At 42.2% G+C, this 20,792-nt stretch overlaps 1 protein-coding gene across 1 annotated transcript; it reads left to right on the top strand.

The window, feature by feature from the left end:
- Window positions 1–694: 694 nt before the first annotated feature.
- KLF5 (KLF transcription factor 5) lies at window positions 695–19,336 on the top strand. Its single transcript, XM_053936486.1, has 4 exons — window positions 695–1,033; window positions 2,991–3,867; window positions 4,969–5,028; window positions 17,411–19,336. The coding sequence occupies exons 1-4, from the start codon at window positions 824–826 to the stop codon at window positions 17,587–17,589; spliced, it is 1,326 nt and encodes a 441-aa protein (XP_053792461.1). The 5' UTR covers window positions 695–823; the 3' UTR covers window positions 17,590–19,336.
- Window positions 19,337–20,792: the final 1,456 nt, after the last annotated feature.

Raw genomic sequence — 20,792 nt, 5'->3', positions numbered from 1 at the left:
AAAAACTTCACTTTCACAGTGTACGGGGGATGGGGGGGGGGGGGGGGGCGGGTGGATCTGTACTGCCGGGCTGATAATTATTAGCAGCAGGTTTCGAGTACGAGTTGCCTTCAGGACAAAAAATAATAAATCTGAACGACTGCTTTTAAAACCCTTCTGAAGATGAAAGGTAGGACAAGATAGTTGTTTTAAAGTGCCCACATTAGCAGTGCTTCTTTACAAGACTATAAATAATAGTACAAGCACGAGAGAAACCTCGGCGGAGCGCCGCACTTGCTGAAAACCCGCTTCCACTCCAGGGCGAGCGCCGCGCCGGCCGCTCCTCTCCGGGGACTCTGCGCCGGGCACCGCTCCCCGGCTGCTGGCCGGGTGGTACCGCCCTGCCGGAGCCGGAGCCGGAGCCGGAGCCGAAGCCGGCACCGGCACCGCTCCGCCCCGCCGTCACCTCCGCGCTCACCGGTGCCGCCGCTGCGGAGCAGGGCCGAAGCGAGCCGGACCGGACCGGGCGGCGGGGAGGAGCCGCCCATGCTCTTCGTAGGCAGGGCGGGCGGCAGGGCCGGCCCCCTCTCCGGGCTGGGTGGGGTATAGGGGAGGCCGGGGGTGGAGTAGGGTGAAATAGAGGCGGGCGTGTGTCACCGGGTAGATACTCGCCGCCAGGTACAGGCGGAGGCACTGACGATACCGGAGTGGATGCGCTCTGGGCTGGTGCTTCTGGGGAGCGAGCGCACGAGTAGCCACCGCCCGCCTGCCCGGAGCCGCCCGCGGGTCACTCGCCCTGCGCCGGGGCGGGCAGCCCGTCCGCGCCGCGCCCGCCGCCAGCCTCATGGCCACCAGGGTGCTGACCATGAGCGCCCGCCTGGGGCCCGTGCAGCAGCCCGACGAGCCGGTGTTCGCGCAGCTGAAGCCCGTGCTGGGGGCCCGGGAGGCAGCGATCTTTCCCGGAGAGGACCTGAAGCAGCAGCAGCCGCCGCAGCAGCAGCAGCAGCACCCGGGGGGCGGTGGCGCGAACCTGCCGGCGGAGGAGATGGTGCAGGTAGGCAGCGAGCATCGCTCACAGCCCGCCGGTGGGCACTCGGTGCCCACGCAGCCCCCGGAGCCGCTCCTCGCCCCGGCCGGAGCGGCCGCTGCGGAGCGGGCGGGACTGGGTGGGGCCGGACTGCGGGGCGAGGGCGGCGGAGACCGAACTCCGCGGCTGTGGCGGCAGCGGCAGTGGCAGAGTGTGGGCGTGTGTGTCTGTGTGTGTCTGTGTGTGTGTGTGTTCGTGTGTATGTGCGCGGGAGCGGTCACGCCGCCCATCCCGCCCGTGCGGAGCGGGGAGCGCTCCCGTGTTCCCGCCGGCGGAGCGCGGCGAGGCGGCCGGGGCCGAGGCGGGGTGCGGGCTCCGGAGGCAGCGACCGGGCCGTCCTGGGGAGGCGGGGGGAGCCGGGCTGCCCCCGCGAGTGTGTTGAAAGCTACAGCTGCTGCCTTCGCACTTGCCCGGCGGCAGAATTAGAGCGGCCGCCTGTCCTCCTCGCCCACGCAAGGAGTCATGTTTAGGGGGCGGGGGGGGGGGGGGGGGGGGAGCACACGACTCACTGGTAACGGGGGACTTCCCAGGACTTTGTGCCTGTCCCAGGAGGCTGTTTAGGAGCGGATCCGCAGGCAAACAGCTGGAGGATCTAAAAGCGGGAAGGTGCCAACCGCAGCCGGGCTCCAGCCCGCCGACGGTGTCCTCTCCAGGGGCGGTTCCCCGCGCCCTACGAGGCACTGGTATTACCCGGGTCGGCGGAGAGGGAGCCCCGGTGCCGGGCAGCGCTCTGTCGGGCGCTGTCTTGCGGTGGTGTCTTCCCTAACGAGTAAATAAGTCCCTGTCTTCAAAGCAAGCTGCCCTCGACTCGTAAACAAGAGCTGGAAAAAGTAGCCTGGCATGTCGGGGCAGATCCAGATCAAAGGGACGGGAAGGCGGCTGTGTTTGTTTGTGGTGTTTACCGGGGGTCTTTGAAGAAAGGTCCTAAAATCCACTTTCGGGCAGAGTTGCTGTTTGTCAGCTGCTTTCGCTTGCGGGGTGCTAAACGGGTCTGGTATGAGCACTCTCTTGACAGGGCAGGGGGGAATGTAGCATTTGCCCACTGAAGACTGCATGGTAAATGTTTTGCCGATGACTGTACACCCGTAATGTATAGGGCTCCAGCCACCCACGGATTCCCTCGCACTACTGTGCTAAGAGGGTGATTTTCCAGTAATTAAAAAGCTCTCCGAGAACTGAGGCATGGATAGGGACGTGTTTATCACGCTATTAGACAACTATACACTGCATAGAATATTATTGGTTTAAGTGTAGTCCTGGAGACACTTTACACAAAGAGTACTCTGATGTAGTCAACATGTCTCCTTTTTATTCAATATTATGAATAACTTTACACTTTGGTGTTGTATTTCTAATTAAATCCCGTTCTTCTAGGGATGAAAAATCATGTAAGTATGTTAGATATATGGAGATATATATATATATATGGAGATACATATATATATATATAAACATTATTTAAAGTATTAGTATTCAGATAGTCAGCTGAGGATGTGGCTTTTACAGTTAGCATTTCAAAGAGAAGCGGGTGAAACAGATAGGCAGTCACCCTGCTCGAGCAGTGAATTCCAGAGCAGGAGATCTGCAGATTAGGCACAGCGCCTGTCACTTCTGTGCCTCGCACTGTGTTTTAGGCATAAAAGATGAAAAGTTTGTGTATGCTGAAACATCAGATCTGTCTTAATGTGTGAACACTTTGTACCATGACTTTATCTCCTTGTCCTTGACGATGTTGATCAGTGTGCTGATTGTAAAATCAAGCAGGTTTTCATTAGTGTGAGCATTCATAACTTCCTCTGTAGGTGTCTTGTAGCTGGATGAACAGTATTGCCTTTTATTTGTAAAGCCTCACATGACTTGGATGCCATCATCTTTCTTAGCTGGTAACAAATCATGTGGACTATGGTCTGTTTTGTCTTTGTAGACAAGATGTGAAATGGAGAAATACCTGGCACCTCAGCTCCCACCCATTCCTGTCATCCCTGAACATAAGAAATACAGAAGAGACAGTGCCTCGGTCGTAGACCAGTTTTTCACTGACAGCGAAGGGTTGCCTTACAGCATCAATATGAACGTGTTCCTGCCTGACATCAGCCACCTGCGAACTGGCTTGTACAAATCTCAGCGACCCTGTGTAACCCACATCAAGACAGAACCATCTTCAGTCACCATCTTCAGTCACCAGAATGAAACTACTGCCCCTGCCCCTGCTCCCACTCAGGCCCTCCCAGAATTTACCAGCATCTTCAGCTCCCACCAAACTCCTGACGTGAACAACATTTTCATCAAGCAGGAGCTTCCTACTCCAGATGTCCATCTTTCCATCACGCCCCAGCAAGGCCAGTTGTATCAGCTCTTGAGCTCACCGGATTTAGACATGCCCAGCACCACTCCTCAGGCAGCCGTGATGGACTCCCTTAACAATGTCTCCATGCCCTCAGCCATGGCGGGCCTTAACACGCTCTCCTCGGCTGTTCCACAGACTGCAATGAAACAGTTCCAGGGCATCCCCCCCTGTACCTACACCATGCCAAACCAGTTTCTGCAGCAGCCGGCCACTTACTTCCCTCCTTCACCCCCAAGTTCAGAGCCTGGAAGTCCAGACAGACAAGCAGAGATGCTGCAGAATTTAACCCCTCCTCCATCATATGCCGCAACTATAGCTTCCAAGCTGGCGATTCACAACCCAAATTTACCAGCGACTCTACCCATAACTCCCCAGAACATCCAACCTGTCAGATACAACAGGAGAAGTAACCCAGATTTGGAGAAAAGACGTATCCACTACTGTGACTACCCAGGTAAGCAATCTGTGCCAGGAAATCCCAGCTCTTGCAATAAAATAAAAAAAAAAAAAGTGTGAATAATAATGGATGAGGCTTTCTTTAGCTGTGGTCTACATCTAGGGAGAACCAAATAGTTCTTTGTCCAAGTAGAATTTGTCTTTGTCGTTGTTTTGAGTGGAAGACTCTCACATTCGTTAAATAATTGGTATTCTTCATGTCATTTGTCATTCTCTTGAGCTCGTTTTACCATGTTACAAAATAGAGACTCTGTAGAAAACAAAAAAAAAAAAAAATTTTTGCCTTTGCTAGTGTAAATCAGTGTGACTGTCCAGTATTCATGATGGAGCAGAGGCTCAGTTTGTCCAGTGCAGTACAGCTCTGTTTGAATTTTTTGGCACTGCAAGAATAATTTCAGCTCCCGGTAGCCAAGGCCACAGCCATTCTTCCCTGTTATGAACAAGAGATTCAGCTGCCCTCATAAATCCATTAAAACCATCTCTGAAAATTGTCCACAGATGGATTGCCTTCTGCACTGGAGGGGAAGAGGGATCTGACTGTAAAGTGTGCCTCCATGTAGTACGTGATCCCAGGTACAGGGTGTGCACACCCATTGTAAGCGCAGAGAGAAATTGTTGCTCCCCCTTTACCAACTCTGGGTGCCATATCAACCATTCAGTGTGCTTTACAGCAAATGCCCAGTGAAAGAGTTGTGTTGAGCCCTGGGTGACAATGACATAGAGTCTAGCTTGATCAGGTCCTCTTGGAAATTTTTAAAAAATAATCAAATTATCCCCCCCGTTAAGTTGTTGACTTACATAGCAGGTGTTACTGTACATAGATTGTAGCAGCTATTGGCCTATATACTACATTACAAAGCAGTAAGTCAACCAGAAACATACATGGTTTTCTCTTTTCTGTGTCAAGCAACATATCTCTAGGACCATTATATATAGAATTTTGCTTCTACATGGCAAAAATTATGCCAGAAAGTATGCCACTTAAATGTGTCCAGATATTTCCCCAGCACTGAATGAGGAAGTTTAAGCATAGTGTGGAATGTTTCTGTTCTCCCTACTGAAGCCTCTTTGCTTTTTTTGGTGTTTTTTTTTTGTTTAGGCTGCACAAAAGTTTATACAAAGTCTTCTCACCTAAAAGCGCACCTGAGAACTCACACAGGTATGTATGCACTCGCTCTCTCGCTGTCTCTTGTGCGTCCGTGGCCGACGCGTTTTCTGACAAAGCAAACGCGTTGGGTCTGCCAGCTTCTCCCTGTTTTCTCTAGAGTGGTGTGGAGACTGGCAATTTAGCTACAAAATATTTGAGAACTGGTCAGTGAGAAGCAAAATTTGTTTTATTAATGCAGTTTTGTTATACCTCAATAGAAGTCAAAATAGCTGACAACGAAGTAGATGGAAACTTTCTTTTTCAGTCTAAAATGCCATTGAAGTATAAAAAAAAAATCTTTTTTCCTTCCTGACTAGTGAATTAAACACAGTAAGACATTCTACTTTTGAAGATTTATCTGAGTAGGTAGAATTTTCTGGCTTGGGCTTTCTTTATAACCTTTTAGGTTTATTTAATCCTAGAATTTTTCACAAATGTCATGAAAACTCCCAAGATACGTCCGTTTACTTTGTCCTTGTCATTAAGTGGGCTTTATTATTTTTTTGAAAGACAAGTGGTTCTTCATGTTTATTTTTTTTTAAAAAAGGACATAAGTTTGATTTTTTTTTTAATTCTGTCAGGGAAAGACATTAAAATTAAGAAAATTAAAAGTGTCAGTGTGTCACAGTTGTTTTTTGTACCCTGATCAAACTCTGCTTGCAGCTACAGAGGCTGTCCCTGTTCCTGGACCCGCGAGGAGCAGAGCTGGGGACAGTGTTGACTGTGTGTGGGTGCAGGAGCTGTGAATGCTGAGGACAGTGGCTGGGAGGTGGAACTGCCTCAGATGCTCTTCCTTCCCAAGTGTTCACCTGCTGAGGCGGGGGGAAGAAGGAAAGAGGGAGAGAAGGAAAAACACATAGCTCACCACTAGCACACCTGAAACTGTTAAGAACAGTTATTTGCTGGGATCTTGTTACAGAACCACTCATGCTAAATCAGTGAAAATCTCATGACTGATTTTGTAAAGAAATGAAATGAAAGGACTGTGACTCCTGTTTTTAGAAGTGAGTGTGAGCCCCAGTTCTTTTATGCATGGCTTAGAATCAGAGGAAAACATGAGTCACAGTTCAGGCAACTTTGTTATTGAAGCGGACTGTCAGCCCTACGGCTGTGCCATTATTCAAGGAGTGAGTTTTCACCTAAGCTTAAATCAAAACTTGTTCAGAGCTATGGTCTAACAAAATGTTTCAATATCTCTACGGAAACAAGGCCTTCTGTTCAGCAACTATTATAAATGGATTGTTAGATTGTCATAAAGGAGTTGAGTATGCCCAGGCTAAGTGTTACTAAGGAAATCTTTTTTTCAGAAATGAAAGTTACCTGTGTTGTGCAGTGAAAAATTAAAAGCAAGTGTAGAAAATTATTGTTTTGCATTAGTGACAGACTAAACACCAACGCTGTTAAAAGTATTCTTAACATATAATCACTCGGTAGCAGTAAGGAAGGAACATTTTCATGAGGCTGTAAATCTGAGTAGTGTCAGAGAGTAGAATCCCCGTTTAATAAATAATCTGTAAATTTAAGTGTACTATTTCCACTTGCGCACTTCAGCCAGGAACTAAATACCCGTTTTAAATATCTTGATTGCTATTATAAAATAACTAGGAAGAGAGATAAAAGCAAAGCTCCAGTCTAAACATTAACACTACATAGTCAGCATTTGAAATTAATGTGTTTCCTTTTTGAAATCAATTTATATCTTTTTCTGTACCTTGAGTAGTAAAGACTTCAGGATTTACAAAGTTACTTCTTATGCGCATAGAAATACATACCTCATGGCTAGCATATATTGCTTAGGGTCACTAATGTTTATTGTTGCCTTCACTTTTTTACCTAGAAATGTGGATAAAATGTGCAAAGGTCAGAGGAGCTGATGTATTCATGGAAACAAGAATGTTGTTTTAGATAAAAATCTAGTGAACTTAAGCAGGTCTGTAATACAAAGGGTCTTCTGGGGAGGTGAATGAAGGGATAAACTGTCTAAAGCGTGCATTACATGCAAGAATGTGCGTCCGTATCCTGTTACCTGCAGTATTTCAGAGTTTGGATTAGTTTAACTCTCCTGAATATTCACTTCATACTTGAAGATTTCCAGCAGCGATTCTGATCTCTGCCTTAACATACGATTGAAGTGTGTTTAAAGAGCCAGATCTCTGACTTAACGTTTGATCGATTAAGGAATGCTAAAGTAAAGGGGTGCAAACTCAGGGAAATCTGTGAAGTTGCTCAGCCTTCCCCAAGAGTGCAAGGGAGTCTTGCTATTGATCTCTGCAGGGATCTATGCCGAGGGCTAAATTAGGGGATGTGACTCTGTTTATCCCCCTCCCCCATAACTGTGAATTCATACAGCACTAATAAGTTTTGATTTTTCAGTTTTAAGACATTTTTAAAGGACTTTGTGAAGCTTCTACCTTCAAAGTCTAAAGCAAATGTCACGTAAGCTGTTTTAATATAGTTGCGTGTGATATTCTTTCAAATCCCTTCAGGGATAGCAGACCTGTTTATCTGGCTAAACCCGTTCTTTAGTAATCATGGACCACTGAAGTTGTTCTCTTCTTATTCTTAGTTTCTTAACAATACCTTTTAAAATTGGCTGCAGTCTCTCTCTCATCCCAACCAGTCCCCGCCCTTCTCAGCAATCTGTCATTTTAAAATAAAAGAGCCTACAGCAAAGTTTGTCTACCATTAAAAGTCAAGACAGACCTCACGGTTTTCCTTTTGTATTGGAAAATCTCAGCCTTTTCACAGTTTTTATTTAGCAGCCTTTCTCTTCTGAAAGGCTTTCCCTGGGTTTTGTAGATGTTCTTTGGGAACAAACCTAAGGGAAATGTTTCTTTTGATAGATGGAATGTAGACTGTAGTATATTTTTTTCAGTTCAGATATGAACACACTTGTCAGATTTTATAAACTACATCTTAAAAAAAAAACTATAGGAAATGGGCAAGAGGAAAATCCCGTATCTTTTTCTTCTTAGGTGTCGCCAAGCTGTTTACCTTACACCGGGTCAGGTGGTATAAAGTGATACAGTTGTGCTGATTTAATGTAGTTACACTGGAGTCTTGCTGTTGATCAGGAATCCAGTATTCCCATTAAGAGCTAAGATAGGGTTATATATTTGTACCAGTTGCTAAAGCAGGCACATGTTTTTCTTTCCCAACGTAATGCTTTACCATTTGTTCACAATGAAATAAATTTTAGTTGGCAAACTGGCAACCCCAAAACAGAATATTAACAAAGGTTTGCGTGTTGAAAAGATACAGAACGTTTTTTGTCCATTTCCATCCAGTTCTGGACCAGATGTGTGGTACATTTTAATATCTTAAAACACTTCAGTATGATACCTGAATTTGATGTTAGTTACTTCTGAAACAGGTAAAATGGTATTCAGTATTTTAAAGTACCTATTAGAACATCTTTCAAAACAGGTTGAATTTTTGACCTTTTGAAGCAGATAGTTTCTTTTAAAATTATACTTGTTTGTCATGGGAAAAGTTTAGTTTCGTACCCAGCATTATGCAGCTGCGGTATCTAATGCATGAAGGGCTTGTGCATTTATCCCAGGCTGTTCAGCAGCAAAGCCACCTGAAAGCTCTGGCATAACAGCTGAATGTCCAAATGAAACATGTGCCAAATCTCAGGGAAAAGCAGTTACTTGCGTATTGCAGATAAGCTTCATTCGGTTCTACTGGCATCCAAGTATGTACACATATATCGAGAAATAATTTAGAAACAGTGGTCCTATAACATATCCTTCTAGATTTCTTTATATGCCAAACGTTTGGATTGTGGTCATTGACTGTTGGTGTGTGCAGGCACCTTGAATACCATGTCTGTTTGCTACCTGTAATGCTGCTGAGCAGCTGGCTACAGGGTCAGTGGGGGGGATTAATTATTTCTGTGCAGCTGCAGACTTCAGAATTGTGTATGTTTTTAAGAGGAAGATCTGTGATTGTTTTGAACACATCAAGGCGCGCACATTGAGGACATTTTCCAGCTGCATACTGGTTTTCCGTATACAGAGTCTTTGTACAGGCATGTTCTCTGGTCACATGGTGGGCTTGCCATTAATAGTTTCTAGCATTAACTGCAGAACTATTTCATCTCTATCTATAGATCTAGCTTGTATTTGGTGATGGGAAGTGGAAGCCGAGATAACTCAAGAGAAATGGCATTTCCCTAATGAGATGCACTCAAAATACTTCCACTCTCCCTGGTTATTTCAAATGTTTATATAGGCATGGAACAGCTGCTGACATGTGCGGTTTGTCAAGGTGTTAAACGTTTTATTTTATTTTAGATCTGTGCCTCAATAGATCCAGAATTAGACTGATGGTGCATCAGAATTAGAACCAGTTGTAAGCAGTAGACTTTAGCAGTGCCTGGGACTTGGTGCTCTCAGTTCACCATACCTGTATAGGGACACTTGTTAAGGGTGGTGCCATTTGCCAGGAATTCAGGAAGGGAAGCCTGGTTTGGAAGGGAAGATAAGTAGTAGTTGGGCTCCTGCTGGAAGAAAAGCACATTGGAAAAACATGTATGAACTCAAATCATACCAAGACTTTGGTGAGGGATTTTGCTCATGGTGTGCAAATGAGGAATGGAGGCCCCAAAAGACTCTGCCTTGCTCGTGATTGCAGCCATAGCAGACCTTATCCTGAAATCCTGAAAACAGCAATTAAGTAATACTTCTGTGCAGATCCAGCTTCTTTGACCTGTTAAATGGTGAGTTGCATAGACTACACTTCAAGGAGCTGTCAGTAAATGCTATCATTGATAGAGACCATAAGGAAAGGTGGAAGAGAGTTAAAAAAAACTGTTGACAAAGTGCATTAAAGTGCAGTGTTGCTAGACACTGCTGAAGGGTATGTTAGTATCTTTTATTTATGAATTCTGCTAAATCCATTAGTTGCCTGTGTGAGAAATTGAAGTACATTATTTTCCTGTGCAAACCACAGTTTAAGTGAAAATAATGCATTTTTTTTCAAACACTTCATGAATGATCACAGGCCTTGGGAATAATTGATCTGGTTCTTTATCTGCAGTCATAAGCTGAATGGGAAGTGTTTGAATGTGTTGCTCAAAAGAGGTTGAAATCTTAGCAGCATAAACAGAAATTTTATTTAAACATTACTGATCATTCTCACCGGTATCCAGCATAAAACTTCTATGAAGCAGGAATTAAATTCCGAGGTGTCAAGTGAGGGTATTCCTGTTAGATTTTAGATACTGAAAAGAAAAGCCTAATATTTTCTTTTTTATTAAAAGCCTAGAAAGTCCCTCTAAGCATGACAGCTTAAAAAACACTGTTGTTTCTGTCAATTGCTCCCTGAGAGGATTAAACTTCAGTTCCAGGATATTTGATTCTTGATAAGGAAACTGTTGACCTAAGAGACCAGCTTTAAATATAGTTCATTTTGAGACCGCCCTACATAGGCTAATAGTCCCAAGATTCACAGCAATTGCCAGTGATTAAAACTTTCCATTATTTGATCAGACATTCCTTATTGTAATTAATTTCTGAGGCTTGACTGGGACGACGGACTCCCGATTCCAGCCAGGGTAGTGTGTTGCTTGTTGTTTGTTAGATGACCTGCACCTCCCATTGGTGAAAGATTAGAAACATTTAAGTAATGTCCTAGTTTAGTCTGAGTATCTTGGTAGCAGCATTCCTGTCCTGTCAGGCTGCATTATTTATATTCAGAGATCTCTTAACAACTCTGATTAAGGACATATTAAAACCTTTGATTTTGGCAAGTGTACAGTGCTTTGCTTTGAGTTAAAATACCTTTAATATATTGCTTTTTTTTTTTCTTTTGGTGTATGTGTGCATACAGTAGATGGAAATCTGGAAGTTTAGAGTATGCATTTAATAAATTCCATTTTAAGAGCACCTCTTATCTGACTGTATAAAAGCCAGTGTTGTTGGTGAGAGAGCTAAAGAGCAGTTCTTGTACCACAGGCATAGGTGAGGAAATGTGTTCTTCAGCACAAGATGTGTAGACACAGCCATGCACCCCAAATGGCATGGATTTCTTATAAACCTACTTTAAAAAATTCCTTTCCTGTGTTTGCATATCTCCTTGAAGAGAGACCACCTCTGTTAAGACAGAATGTTATACCAAAAAGAAAATAAACCATTGCACAGGGCAGTCAAGATTCCCCACTAATCCTTGAACAGCATAAGACAACACTTAGCAAAATAAGTGTGCTTCTAGCACTGGTGGGAGTGCTGAGAAGGTAATACCTTCTGCACCTCTGTAGTCAGACAGTGAATTCCTTTGACTGTCTTCTTTGATCACCAGTGAGTTATCTTTTATTCCTGTTCATGCTTCATTTATCAGTGACTGGGCTTTGTGCTGTAACAGCTCTCTGTTACAAAATTCCTTAAAATGTTGTTTCATTGTGAAGTAGTATTTAATGGTACACCTTTAGCCACTGCTATAGTAGGCAGAGATCTTAATGCATTTAGAAGTGTGCAGCTTATGTTGCTCATTCATACCATTTGTGGATGGATGTTTCAAGGACTGCGTTTGTTTTGTCACACACAGATTAAGCTGGATGTACCTGGCTTACTGTCAGTGCTCTCATCCATCTCCATCTTGGACATCTGAGAATTTTAGTGCACTAAAGATCTTTTAAACACCTGAGGGATTACTTATTTTGAAAATCCAGCTTTCTGTTCTTTCTCAAAGAAAAAGACCAAAAAACCAAAACCAAACCTAGAAGCTGCTTTTAATGATGACTACAGCATTTAGCACTTAGTCAGTAAGAAAAAGAAGATCTGATTTTAGGTAAATGTTGGGAGCAAAAAACTTCTGAATGCTTGCAGACATACACCCCAGTAACTACTTTCAGGTCCAGTCACCCAGTCAGAGTTTAAAACTATGGTGCTGTGAGCTAGAGAAACACTATTGTCAGCAAACTAAAACAGAAAAAACATTTCATTTGTTCTTATTTTTTTCTAAAATTCGAGGCTATAGCATGTCAGGAAACTAAGACAACTGATGTTAACGTGAAAAATTTGAAAACATATGCACCAGAAATCTTTGAGACAACATAAATCTTTTCAATAATCTGTTTTAAAACTGAACATGATAAAGATTATGTACAAAGCTGGTGCAGTTTTGGTGCAGAAACTTCTGCTTTGCCTGCCACAATTTTATCATACCTACCTGAATATTTTTAAGGCCAACCACTTGCCGCTAGAAATAGTTCTGTAATAAGCACAAGTAATATTAAAATGAGTGCAAGACTGGAGGGGGCAGGGGCTGTCCTTATACTTTTATACTCTTATGAGCTCTAATCAGGTGTTGTGATTTTGGAGTCTCTGAAAAGTGTACTATTTGTTATTCCTTAAGGAAGCTCCAAACTTGCTGCTCTGATAGAAATTTCTGATAGAAACAAGTGAAGGCATTGGCTGGTGTAATATCTCTATTTGGATTTCTGCATACCAATAGAGTTACCTAACTTTAGGTTTGAAAATCCAGCCCTTGCTGTTTACAACTTTATTTTTAAAGAAAGACGTCCTAGCAGTGAATTGTAGAAATAAAGTCATAAAACTCTTTGATGAAATAAGGAAGCTTATTTTCTTGTTAACGGGGAGATTCATCAGTAATGGAGTCTGTCAGTGACTTGTTTTTTCCAAATAATTTTAAACAGAAACATGTTCTTGAACAGAGGCTGCGTGTTGAAGATAGAGGGTGTCTTCAAAATGACCGTCTCCCCCGCACTGGTGGCACTGTGCCTTACCCAAATGAGCATGGCCATGAGGGTTGCTGCCAGCGACTAGAATTAAATGTTAGGAAAGCCACTGGTGTGTTTTGACACAACTGAATCAGAAGATAGATTAAAAGGAGAAGAGGCAACACAGTGTGTGTACTTTACTGGTCCAGACCACTCTCTTGTGGTATTGATAGGAAATCTGAACCATGGGATCTGCTGGGGGAGATTTTATCTGTTGAAGTGGCTGGCTAACATAGTATGTTATATGTGAGCATCTAAATATCTTTTTGACATCCTTGTAATCTCACAGCATTATAAGTTTTTTTTTTTATAACAAATAGACACTTTGGAAGCAAAATAGCCCCCTTTCAGGTTAAACTCCCTTATCTCTTGCTGCGTGCGTTCTTTAAAAGACTTTCCAGTCTAAATATTAGGGCTTAAAATTTCTGTGCTCAAATACAAGTCTCATTCTCATGCTCCACAAATGTATTTTTTTAAAACTGGAGAATGGATACATACTAAGAGCTCAAGAACTTAAAAATATATTTTGTGATTTATAAGCCTAGCAAAATATTTTAAACCATTGATACTGGAAGGAGGTTGTGCAGAAATCCAATTAAACTTATGAAATCCCTATCCTGTTGAAGTATAATTTAAAGGAAAGCAGCTCTGTTTCCCAGAAGTGCTGTGTATAATATTTCTGGCTTGGGAAGAAAGGGTTGGAGTGTGCTATTTGGCTGGAAATCGGTACCAGCTTCCTCCATGGTGTTTTAGTTGAACAGTGTTGACATTCTAACAAATCCCGTGGAAGCTCCCCTGAAGTGGAGGAGTTAGCTGTTTTCTTGCTTTTACAGTGAAATATCTGTTTGATACCATGATCGTGTTCCAGTAACTGAGCTGCACTGCCCTCATGTTTGATGACCAGTGGCACTCTTGGTTTAACACCCTATAGAAGCCCTAAATTGCTGGAGGAAAACCAAATACTTCTGAAACTTTACAGCTACTGTATTTCGCACAATCATTTAAGTAAACAAATCTTACATTACTATGTAGCCAACGAAAACAGTGGATAAAGAGTACAGTGTCCCTTGTTGTGTATACCTGATTTTTTTAAAAGTAAGCCTTCAATCCAGATTTCTCCAACCTTTAAAGTCAGCACAGCAAAGAAGTAGGATCACTTCAGCAAATATGTGAGACTCTTTTCTCCTTGCTTGCAGGAACTTAAAACCAAATTCTTACTTCTGCTAAATGACAAAAAGCATGTGTATAGGTTGAGAGAGAGAAAACACTACCAGCTAGTTGTTCTTCTGCTTGCTCTAAAGGAGTGAAAAATTAATCTCCACCTACTTTTTCTTACCCCCCTTCCTCCTTGCCCAAAAGGAAAACATTTGAAATTGATTCAGTTCTTAAATAAAACTTTCCAACGGAAACTAGCATTACAAACATAGATATTCAGTATTTTACCCCTAGGATTTATTCAAAATAATCCGAAGCCTCTACACTGGCACTAAAAATATATTTTCCAGTTCTCACTGTTGGCCAAAGCAGGGGTTAAAAGCAGCGTTCTGGCTTTAATTTCCAGTACATAAAAGTAACACTATTAAAACAATCTGAATAAGGCACCAGCTTGTTGCCTCTGCTCATCTCCTGAGCAGCGCTTGGTTTTTAGCTCAGGTCTGCAGATGTCTTCAGCAAAGAGGAGTGCTGCTGTTTTGCATGGCACTGCCTGAGCTTTTCCCCAGAGCAACGCTGTTGTCCAGGATGATTCGTGGCTGTGGCAGGCAGTGATTGTGACCATGACAGTGTGGTGAGTTTCTAAACAGCGTCTCTACAAAGTTGAGTGCCCTGGAGTTTGATGGGGGTTCTGGCCGTGGGACTCAGCATTGCCTGGGAGGCTGTGGCACCCAGCAGGGCACAAGGATCGCTGCTGCCCAAGACTGCCAGCATGCCGGCACTTCCTCTGCCAGGAGTCTTCACAGCACCTGCTCGTGTGTTAGGAAGAGTTTTAACAGGGGACAGCTTTTTCTGTTGTTCAGACTCTGACAGGGTCAGGTGTCACCTACACAGGACAACTTTGAGGCTGCTTTTACCGTGCAGCATAGCCCAACACTCAGTGAAAGGTGCGTGTACTTCATACCTCCTCTGTGCCGGACTTGGAAACAGATCTTAATCTCTGGGTCCCCAATTCCAGTCTGGTCTGGATATTCCTAGGCTTTTGTTAATTAGTGTTGTTTTCCTGCCTTCTTTACCTTCTCTGTCATTCCTTGGATAATTTTGCAAAACACAAGAAGAAGCATTTGGAGTAGATGGAGGCCTGACTGTATATGCTCTCCCTGGACAGTGAGGGTGTCAGGCTCACAGAACTGTCAGTTCATTATCAAGTATAATGTGGTAGCTTTGAGTGAAAACTTTTAAAGAAGAATTTAAAGGAAATAGGGGAAAGGAGAAAGAAAGGAGGAAAATAAATAAATACACTGTCTCTAAATTAAGAGATTTCAAATACAGGAGTATTATAAGAGTAATACTTTTGCGTAACCTCTGCGTGTGCACGTGTGCTTTAGCACAAAATGTTGAAAGATCACCTCCCTGGTGCTGTGCCTTTGGATCAACAACACAGGCTTTTACAGCCTCCATTGTTAAACGAATTAAAGTACATTGAGGATCATCTGTATAGTGCAAAAGATCCCTCACTGAATAGGGACCTTTCCTGTCATTCTACTGTGAAGACCAAATGTGTTCTCATTGGTGTTAGAAAAGCTTTACACACCAGGTTTGAATGAAATTTGTATTTTTGCCTACAGTATGTGTTGCACGGAGCAAAAAAGAACCCTATATGGTAAATCATTCCCATCTTCAATCAGCATCAGAATTTACTCTGAGTAAATTCAGAATTGACTCAGAGTTAATTCAGTTGTGACAGAAATATGTGATGATTTCTGTTCTGATTTGTGATCCACCAAATAATTACAAATTCCATGAGAGGTGATGTCTTTCCTAAGGAATGTTATGTTTCCACCAAGACTTCAATAAATCCCAGTTGCTGTTGAAGCAAAGAGATTGTTGGTTGGGTGGGTGGTTAATTTTTCTTGAAAACGTCTAGTTCTGGTTATGACAGCACCTGCCAGTACAAAGTCACATCCCCATTATGAGCAAAGGGCTGGTTCTGCACTCAGTAGTAGATGAAAACTTTCTAGTTGATCAAACGAAGCAGTAGAAATTCACAGACAAAAGCCGTTTCATAATTTCTCCTGTGTGATAAATAAGTGCCTCTGAAGTAATGTTTTGGAGCTTCTCAGATGGTGTTACCTGCATAACTGATGCAGAATAAGCACTCTGATTGCAGGATACTGGCTCCTCTCTTTCTTCCTTGTTACGTGTGTGGTAGTAAAATAGGGAAAAGTAGGAGGCACCTCACCCTGCATTAGGATTGAGCTGTCAATGTAAAGGCTTGGGACCAGTGGAGATGTAGAAAATCTGTAAAATGGATTAGAAAGAACTGTTTGAAAAGCTCAGCTTTGGTCAGTTTCTGTTCCAAATGAAACTACTGCAAAATGCTTTGATATGCTCAGTTGTCTTTATCTTCTTGACAAATGTGTCAAATTAATACAAAATATATAGATAGCAATTCACTCTCGTAACTGCAAGGTGTTTTTGTCAAGCAACATCAAACATCAACCTCTTTACTTTTATGCTTGTGTGGTGGCATCATGCCCACGCAAGCTCCTAGGCAGGTGTACCTGTGTAAAATTCTGGTTTCACGCAGAAGTCATCATGGCTTTGTGACTCTATATTTCTCTGATTTCAACAAACATCTGTAAATTGTAGGCATGCTTAAAATACTGTGTTCTAAAATGGATGAACGTGAACATTTCAGGTGCCTGGGCCAGTTGCTGCTGTAGCACAACAAGTTTTGAGATGCCATGTGCCTCCTGCATCAGTATAGACTGCTGAAGACAGCAAGAACTTGCCATCTTAAAATGCAGCTAGTTAAGCACCTGATTAAAGACATTTCATTCTGAAAATGGGTGCTTTGAACTTGGAGGTGCTTTCTCCTATTTATAGCTAGCCCCAGGCAGGATACCACAAGTTTTTATTGCCTGTGACATTTTAGAAAATACTATCCCCGTTGTGTTTGTAGCACACTGTGCCCCTTTCTTCACACGTCAGAAGCTCTTGAACAGATCTGCATACTGCGAGGAATCCTTATAGAAGTCTTTTTTCCCATTTCAGACCTCTTAAAAAAGCACTGTATAACTTAACTTACCGATTTTTGGAAGATGCAAGTGTAAGTTACAAACCAGGCTGGATTGTCACATGAGACTGCTTTTTTCCCCCCTACTCCCTCTCATACTGTGATGAGTGTAAAGGGGTGTGTTTTGGTCTCATGCAGGCTTTTTAACTCTGCATTTCTGTACCATAGCTCTCTCCAATTTGCATGTTGGAAAGTTTTGTACATTTTAATGAGGTATTAAATCCTATTTTCAAGAGTAAAATCTGCTGAAAAAAAAAAGGGGCTGTTAGTTTGGGGCCTGATGAATAGAGCTGTGAATAATTAGGATGTGTCAGCTCCTTGTTTGTAATGGAACAGCAATGCCATTTAGTGTGGACTCACGTCGGTTTTCTGCTGAGGAGTGGCAGCTGAGAGTTCCATTTCTGCATGCTGTGTTTCAGGTGAGAAGCCCTACAAGTGCACGTGGGAAGGCTGTGACTGGAGGTTCGCCCGCTCGGATGAACTGACGCGCCACTACCGGAAGCACACGGGGGCAAAGCCCTTCCAGTGCGCCGTCTGCAACCGCAGCTTCTCGCGCTCTGATCACCTGGCGCTCCACATGAAGAGGCATCAGAACTAGGAGCTGGACTGGTTGTTGAGGCTGTTCTGTATCTATGCAATTTCCTATTGACTCTCGACATACAACTGAATTGAGTTGAATTTTTGAGTGTATCCACTTAAAAGAGATCTCAAAATGAACTGGAAATGTATATTTTGTATATTTATGCAGAAAAACGGAAGACACTGTATCACAATTACCAGAGTGTTCAGTCGTTTGTTTGCTTTCATGATGTATATGGCTTTAGTCAGCAGGTTTCATCTCTTTACAAGTATTATATCTCAACACATTGCAGCTTTATACTTTTTTTTTTCCTCTTGCAGTGTTTTGACCAAAGCACTGTCATTATTGTGACAATGTTTAGTAAACAAATTAATGAGAGGATGCAGATGAATGCACACAGTGGAAAAGCCATGAACTGTAATCTGTCAGGTTTTTACTGGACATACTTAAGTACATGTTGGTTTTTTTTTTAATGTTAAGCCATTCTGTGGATATAAAATACATAGAAAAATTCATAAACAGCCATAGAACAAAGCATTTTGTTCTGTGTGTTGCATGTTTGCTATGACAAAGATTTTGTAAATATGCAAATCAGCTTTTTAGGTTTAATACAAAAGTTTTCTAAGAAACATCTGAAAAAAGCAGTTGTTTTACATTTGATAACATGGCACATTTATAAAAATAGTTACTTAATTACCTCTCAAAATAGTACCAATTTAGTCAGATGATGTTTTGTACCTGTTAACTCAAAGGTGTGCACTGAATATTCAAAGCAGGAGTTTGTTTTCAAATTGCATAAAAGGGCAAAACATGGAGAATGAACTGTAAATTCAATGTTGGAAGCTGAAATAGCGGGGATAATTAAAATGAACACAGAATGTTAAACCTCCTCCTATAAGCTAAACTTAGTATCACTTTAAAAAGAAGGATTTAAGATGCAGTTTTCATACACAGACATATTAAGCTAGTTCAGCACCAGTATGATCTAGTTTCATGTGGATATTGGATGTAATTTACTAGAAGGTAAAGGATACAGTAATTTTTAAAAAAATTACAGTGCAGTTTAGTTAATCCACCATTCAGATTGACACACACAGGGGGAAATTTTCTGCTTACAGAAGTAGCTGAAACTCCACTGAAGTCAATGAAATGGTGCCCTTTATGCTAAAAATGACTTTGATCCACCGTGCTCAGCCTTGAAATCGTAGATGGAGGGCCAAAGATGAGGTTAAACCAGGTAGGATTTGGCCAGACAACAGGAGAAAACCAAACAAACCTAAGAAGTGTCTGAACTTCACAAGCCGTAATATTAAGCTGTCAACCAAAGGCTAGAATAGACAATCAAAGTACCAAAAAAAAAAAAAAGGGTCTTGCAGGAAAACCTAGCTTTGTTAAAACTGTTGTTTGTCTTTATTTATTTGTGGTATATGATAGACTTTTCTTTTTTTAAAACAATTTTACGTATACTTGATAAATTATAGTTTTGTTTGTTATGGTTAGAAATATTGCTCTCAGTGTAAATAGTTGACAAACGATGTAAATAATTTTGTAAGGCTTCAAATGTTTATACGTGGAAACACATGCAGAAATTGGTTGCTGTTTTGCTTCTTTTGCCTCCCCCCTACCTTATTTTTGTATTGTGGTATTTCCTATGCAAATGATGGAGCAAACAGCTGTATAGTTGTAGAATGTTTTGAGAGAGAATGAAATCGTTTATATATAAAGACTTTTTTTTTTTGCAAAATAAAACAAAGTGCCTAATGTGTGTGTGCGTGCATGTGCTTTCTCTAGCTCCTGACAATGAAAGTTCTGTGTTTTGCAGTGGGAGCTGGAAATCATGACAGTAATTAAGCAAAGAATGTCTGTTCTACATAGGGACTGCCTCTTTTGAAAGTACATGGCACTTCTGCATCTTGCCCTGATGAAAATGATAAATGTGAAGGGATAAGGGTTGGTGCTTTTCTGCCATCTGAGTTTAAAAGGAAGCGACCGGTTGCCTGAAAACGGTTGCAGTTGATCATCCACAGTAGCATGATTGGAAATCAAAGGCAACATGTTGGGTGTATAGAAATATACAAATTCCTTCACACTTTCAAAATGGTTAAAACCTATTAACACTCATCGACACTGTTGCCCAAAAGAAATTTCTCTCCAAAAAGGTCCTTTCTTGCCCTAGAAAGGCAGGAAGGTCCCACAGCAGCACTATGCAATATCAGCACTATGCCTACCATAGCAGTGTCTTGTTTTCAGTGTTTCTCCCTTGGAAGTGGAAGTACAGTTCACATGAAAAATTCAAGTGGTTGTATATGTTCATCTCTGGGGGTATATCTCTCTTCTTTCCTCCAAGCTTCAAGAGAAAAGGCATGCTGGGCTTTTTAAAAGAAATTTATCTGAAAACCAATGAAAGAGTTGGTTTAAATATAGTTTACTAGCACATGTTAATATTCAAACCAATCATTTATTCAAAACACTATTATTGTCTCATAAGCTCTGATTCCTTAATCCTTTCTTGAAATTCTATGTTTTTTCCTTAAAATCAAACTTTGATTTTTCTTCAATTGATTTTTCTCTCTTAATTATTGTTGCTCATATGTCATCTAATCCCTCCTTTTACAATATAGCTAGGATGATATTAACCAAGTTAGTGAAGACCCAGTTAACTGCTGAGAAATTCTCCCTGCATCTTACCTAACTGCACAACTGCAAAAGTAAGCAGAACAATGTTTTGGAGCATAAGGAGAGAGAGCTCCCAGAAGTGTTGCTGTGCTATTACTCTTTCCTGGTCCAGCCATTAGAAAAACACCCAAGTTTCTTTGAGGCATTTCTGCTCAGAGAAGAAGCTGGAAATGAATTGGGCAATTGTCCACATCACTGAGAAAGAGCTTCTAGAGCTTATTTTGCTGAGTACCAGTGGCGATGAGGGCATTGGGATTGGCAAGCTCCTCTGTTCAGCTCAGCTCCTGGTCTGAGCTGGACTGCTGGTGGGTTTGGCAGCCCCTGTCTCCTCTTTGCTGAGTTTTGTCTCGAGTGGATGAAGGCAGTGCTCACTACTCTGTTTCCCAAGCTTTTTCACAATGAAAGCCCGCTGATTGCATGGTTTCAGCCTCCAACGTTGCCTCATACTTCTTTTAGATGTTTCTATTGCTCAGCTACCTGGTTGCATAAACCAGCCTAATGGCTTCATATTAATCTTGAATGAAAGGCCATAATTAGGCCTGTCT

The sequence above is a fragment of the Vidua chalybeata genome, chromosome 2 (assembly GCF_026979565.1).
Source record: "Vidua chalybeata isolate OUT-0048 chromosome 2, bVidCha1 merged haplotype, whole genome shotgun sequence".
Taxonomy (NCBI): Eukaryota; Metazoa; Chordata; class Aves; order Passeriformes; family Viduidae; genus Vidua; species Vidua chalybeata.
This window is presented reverse-complemented; position numbering and strand designations above follow the sequence as displayed.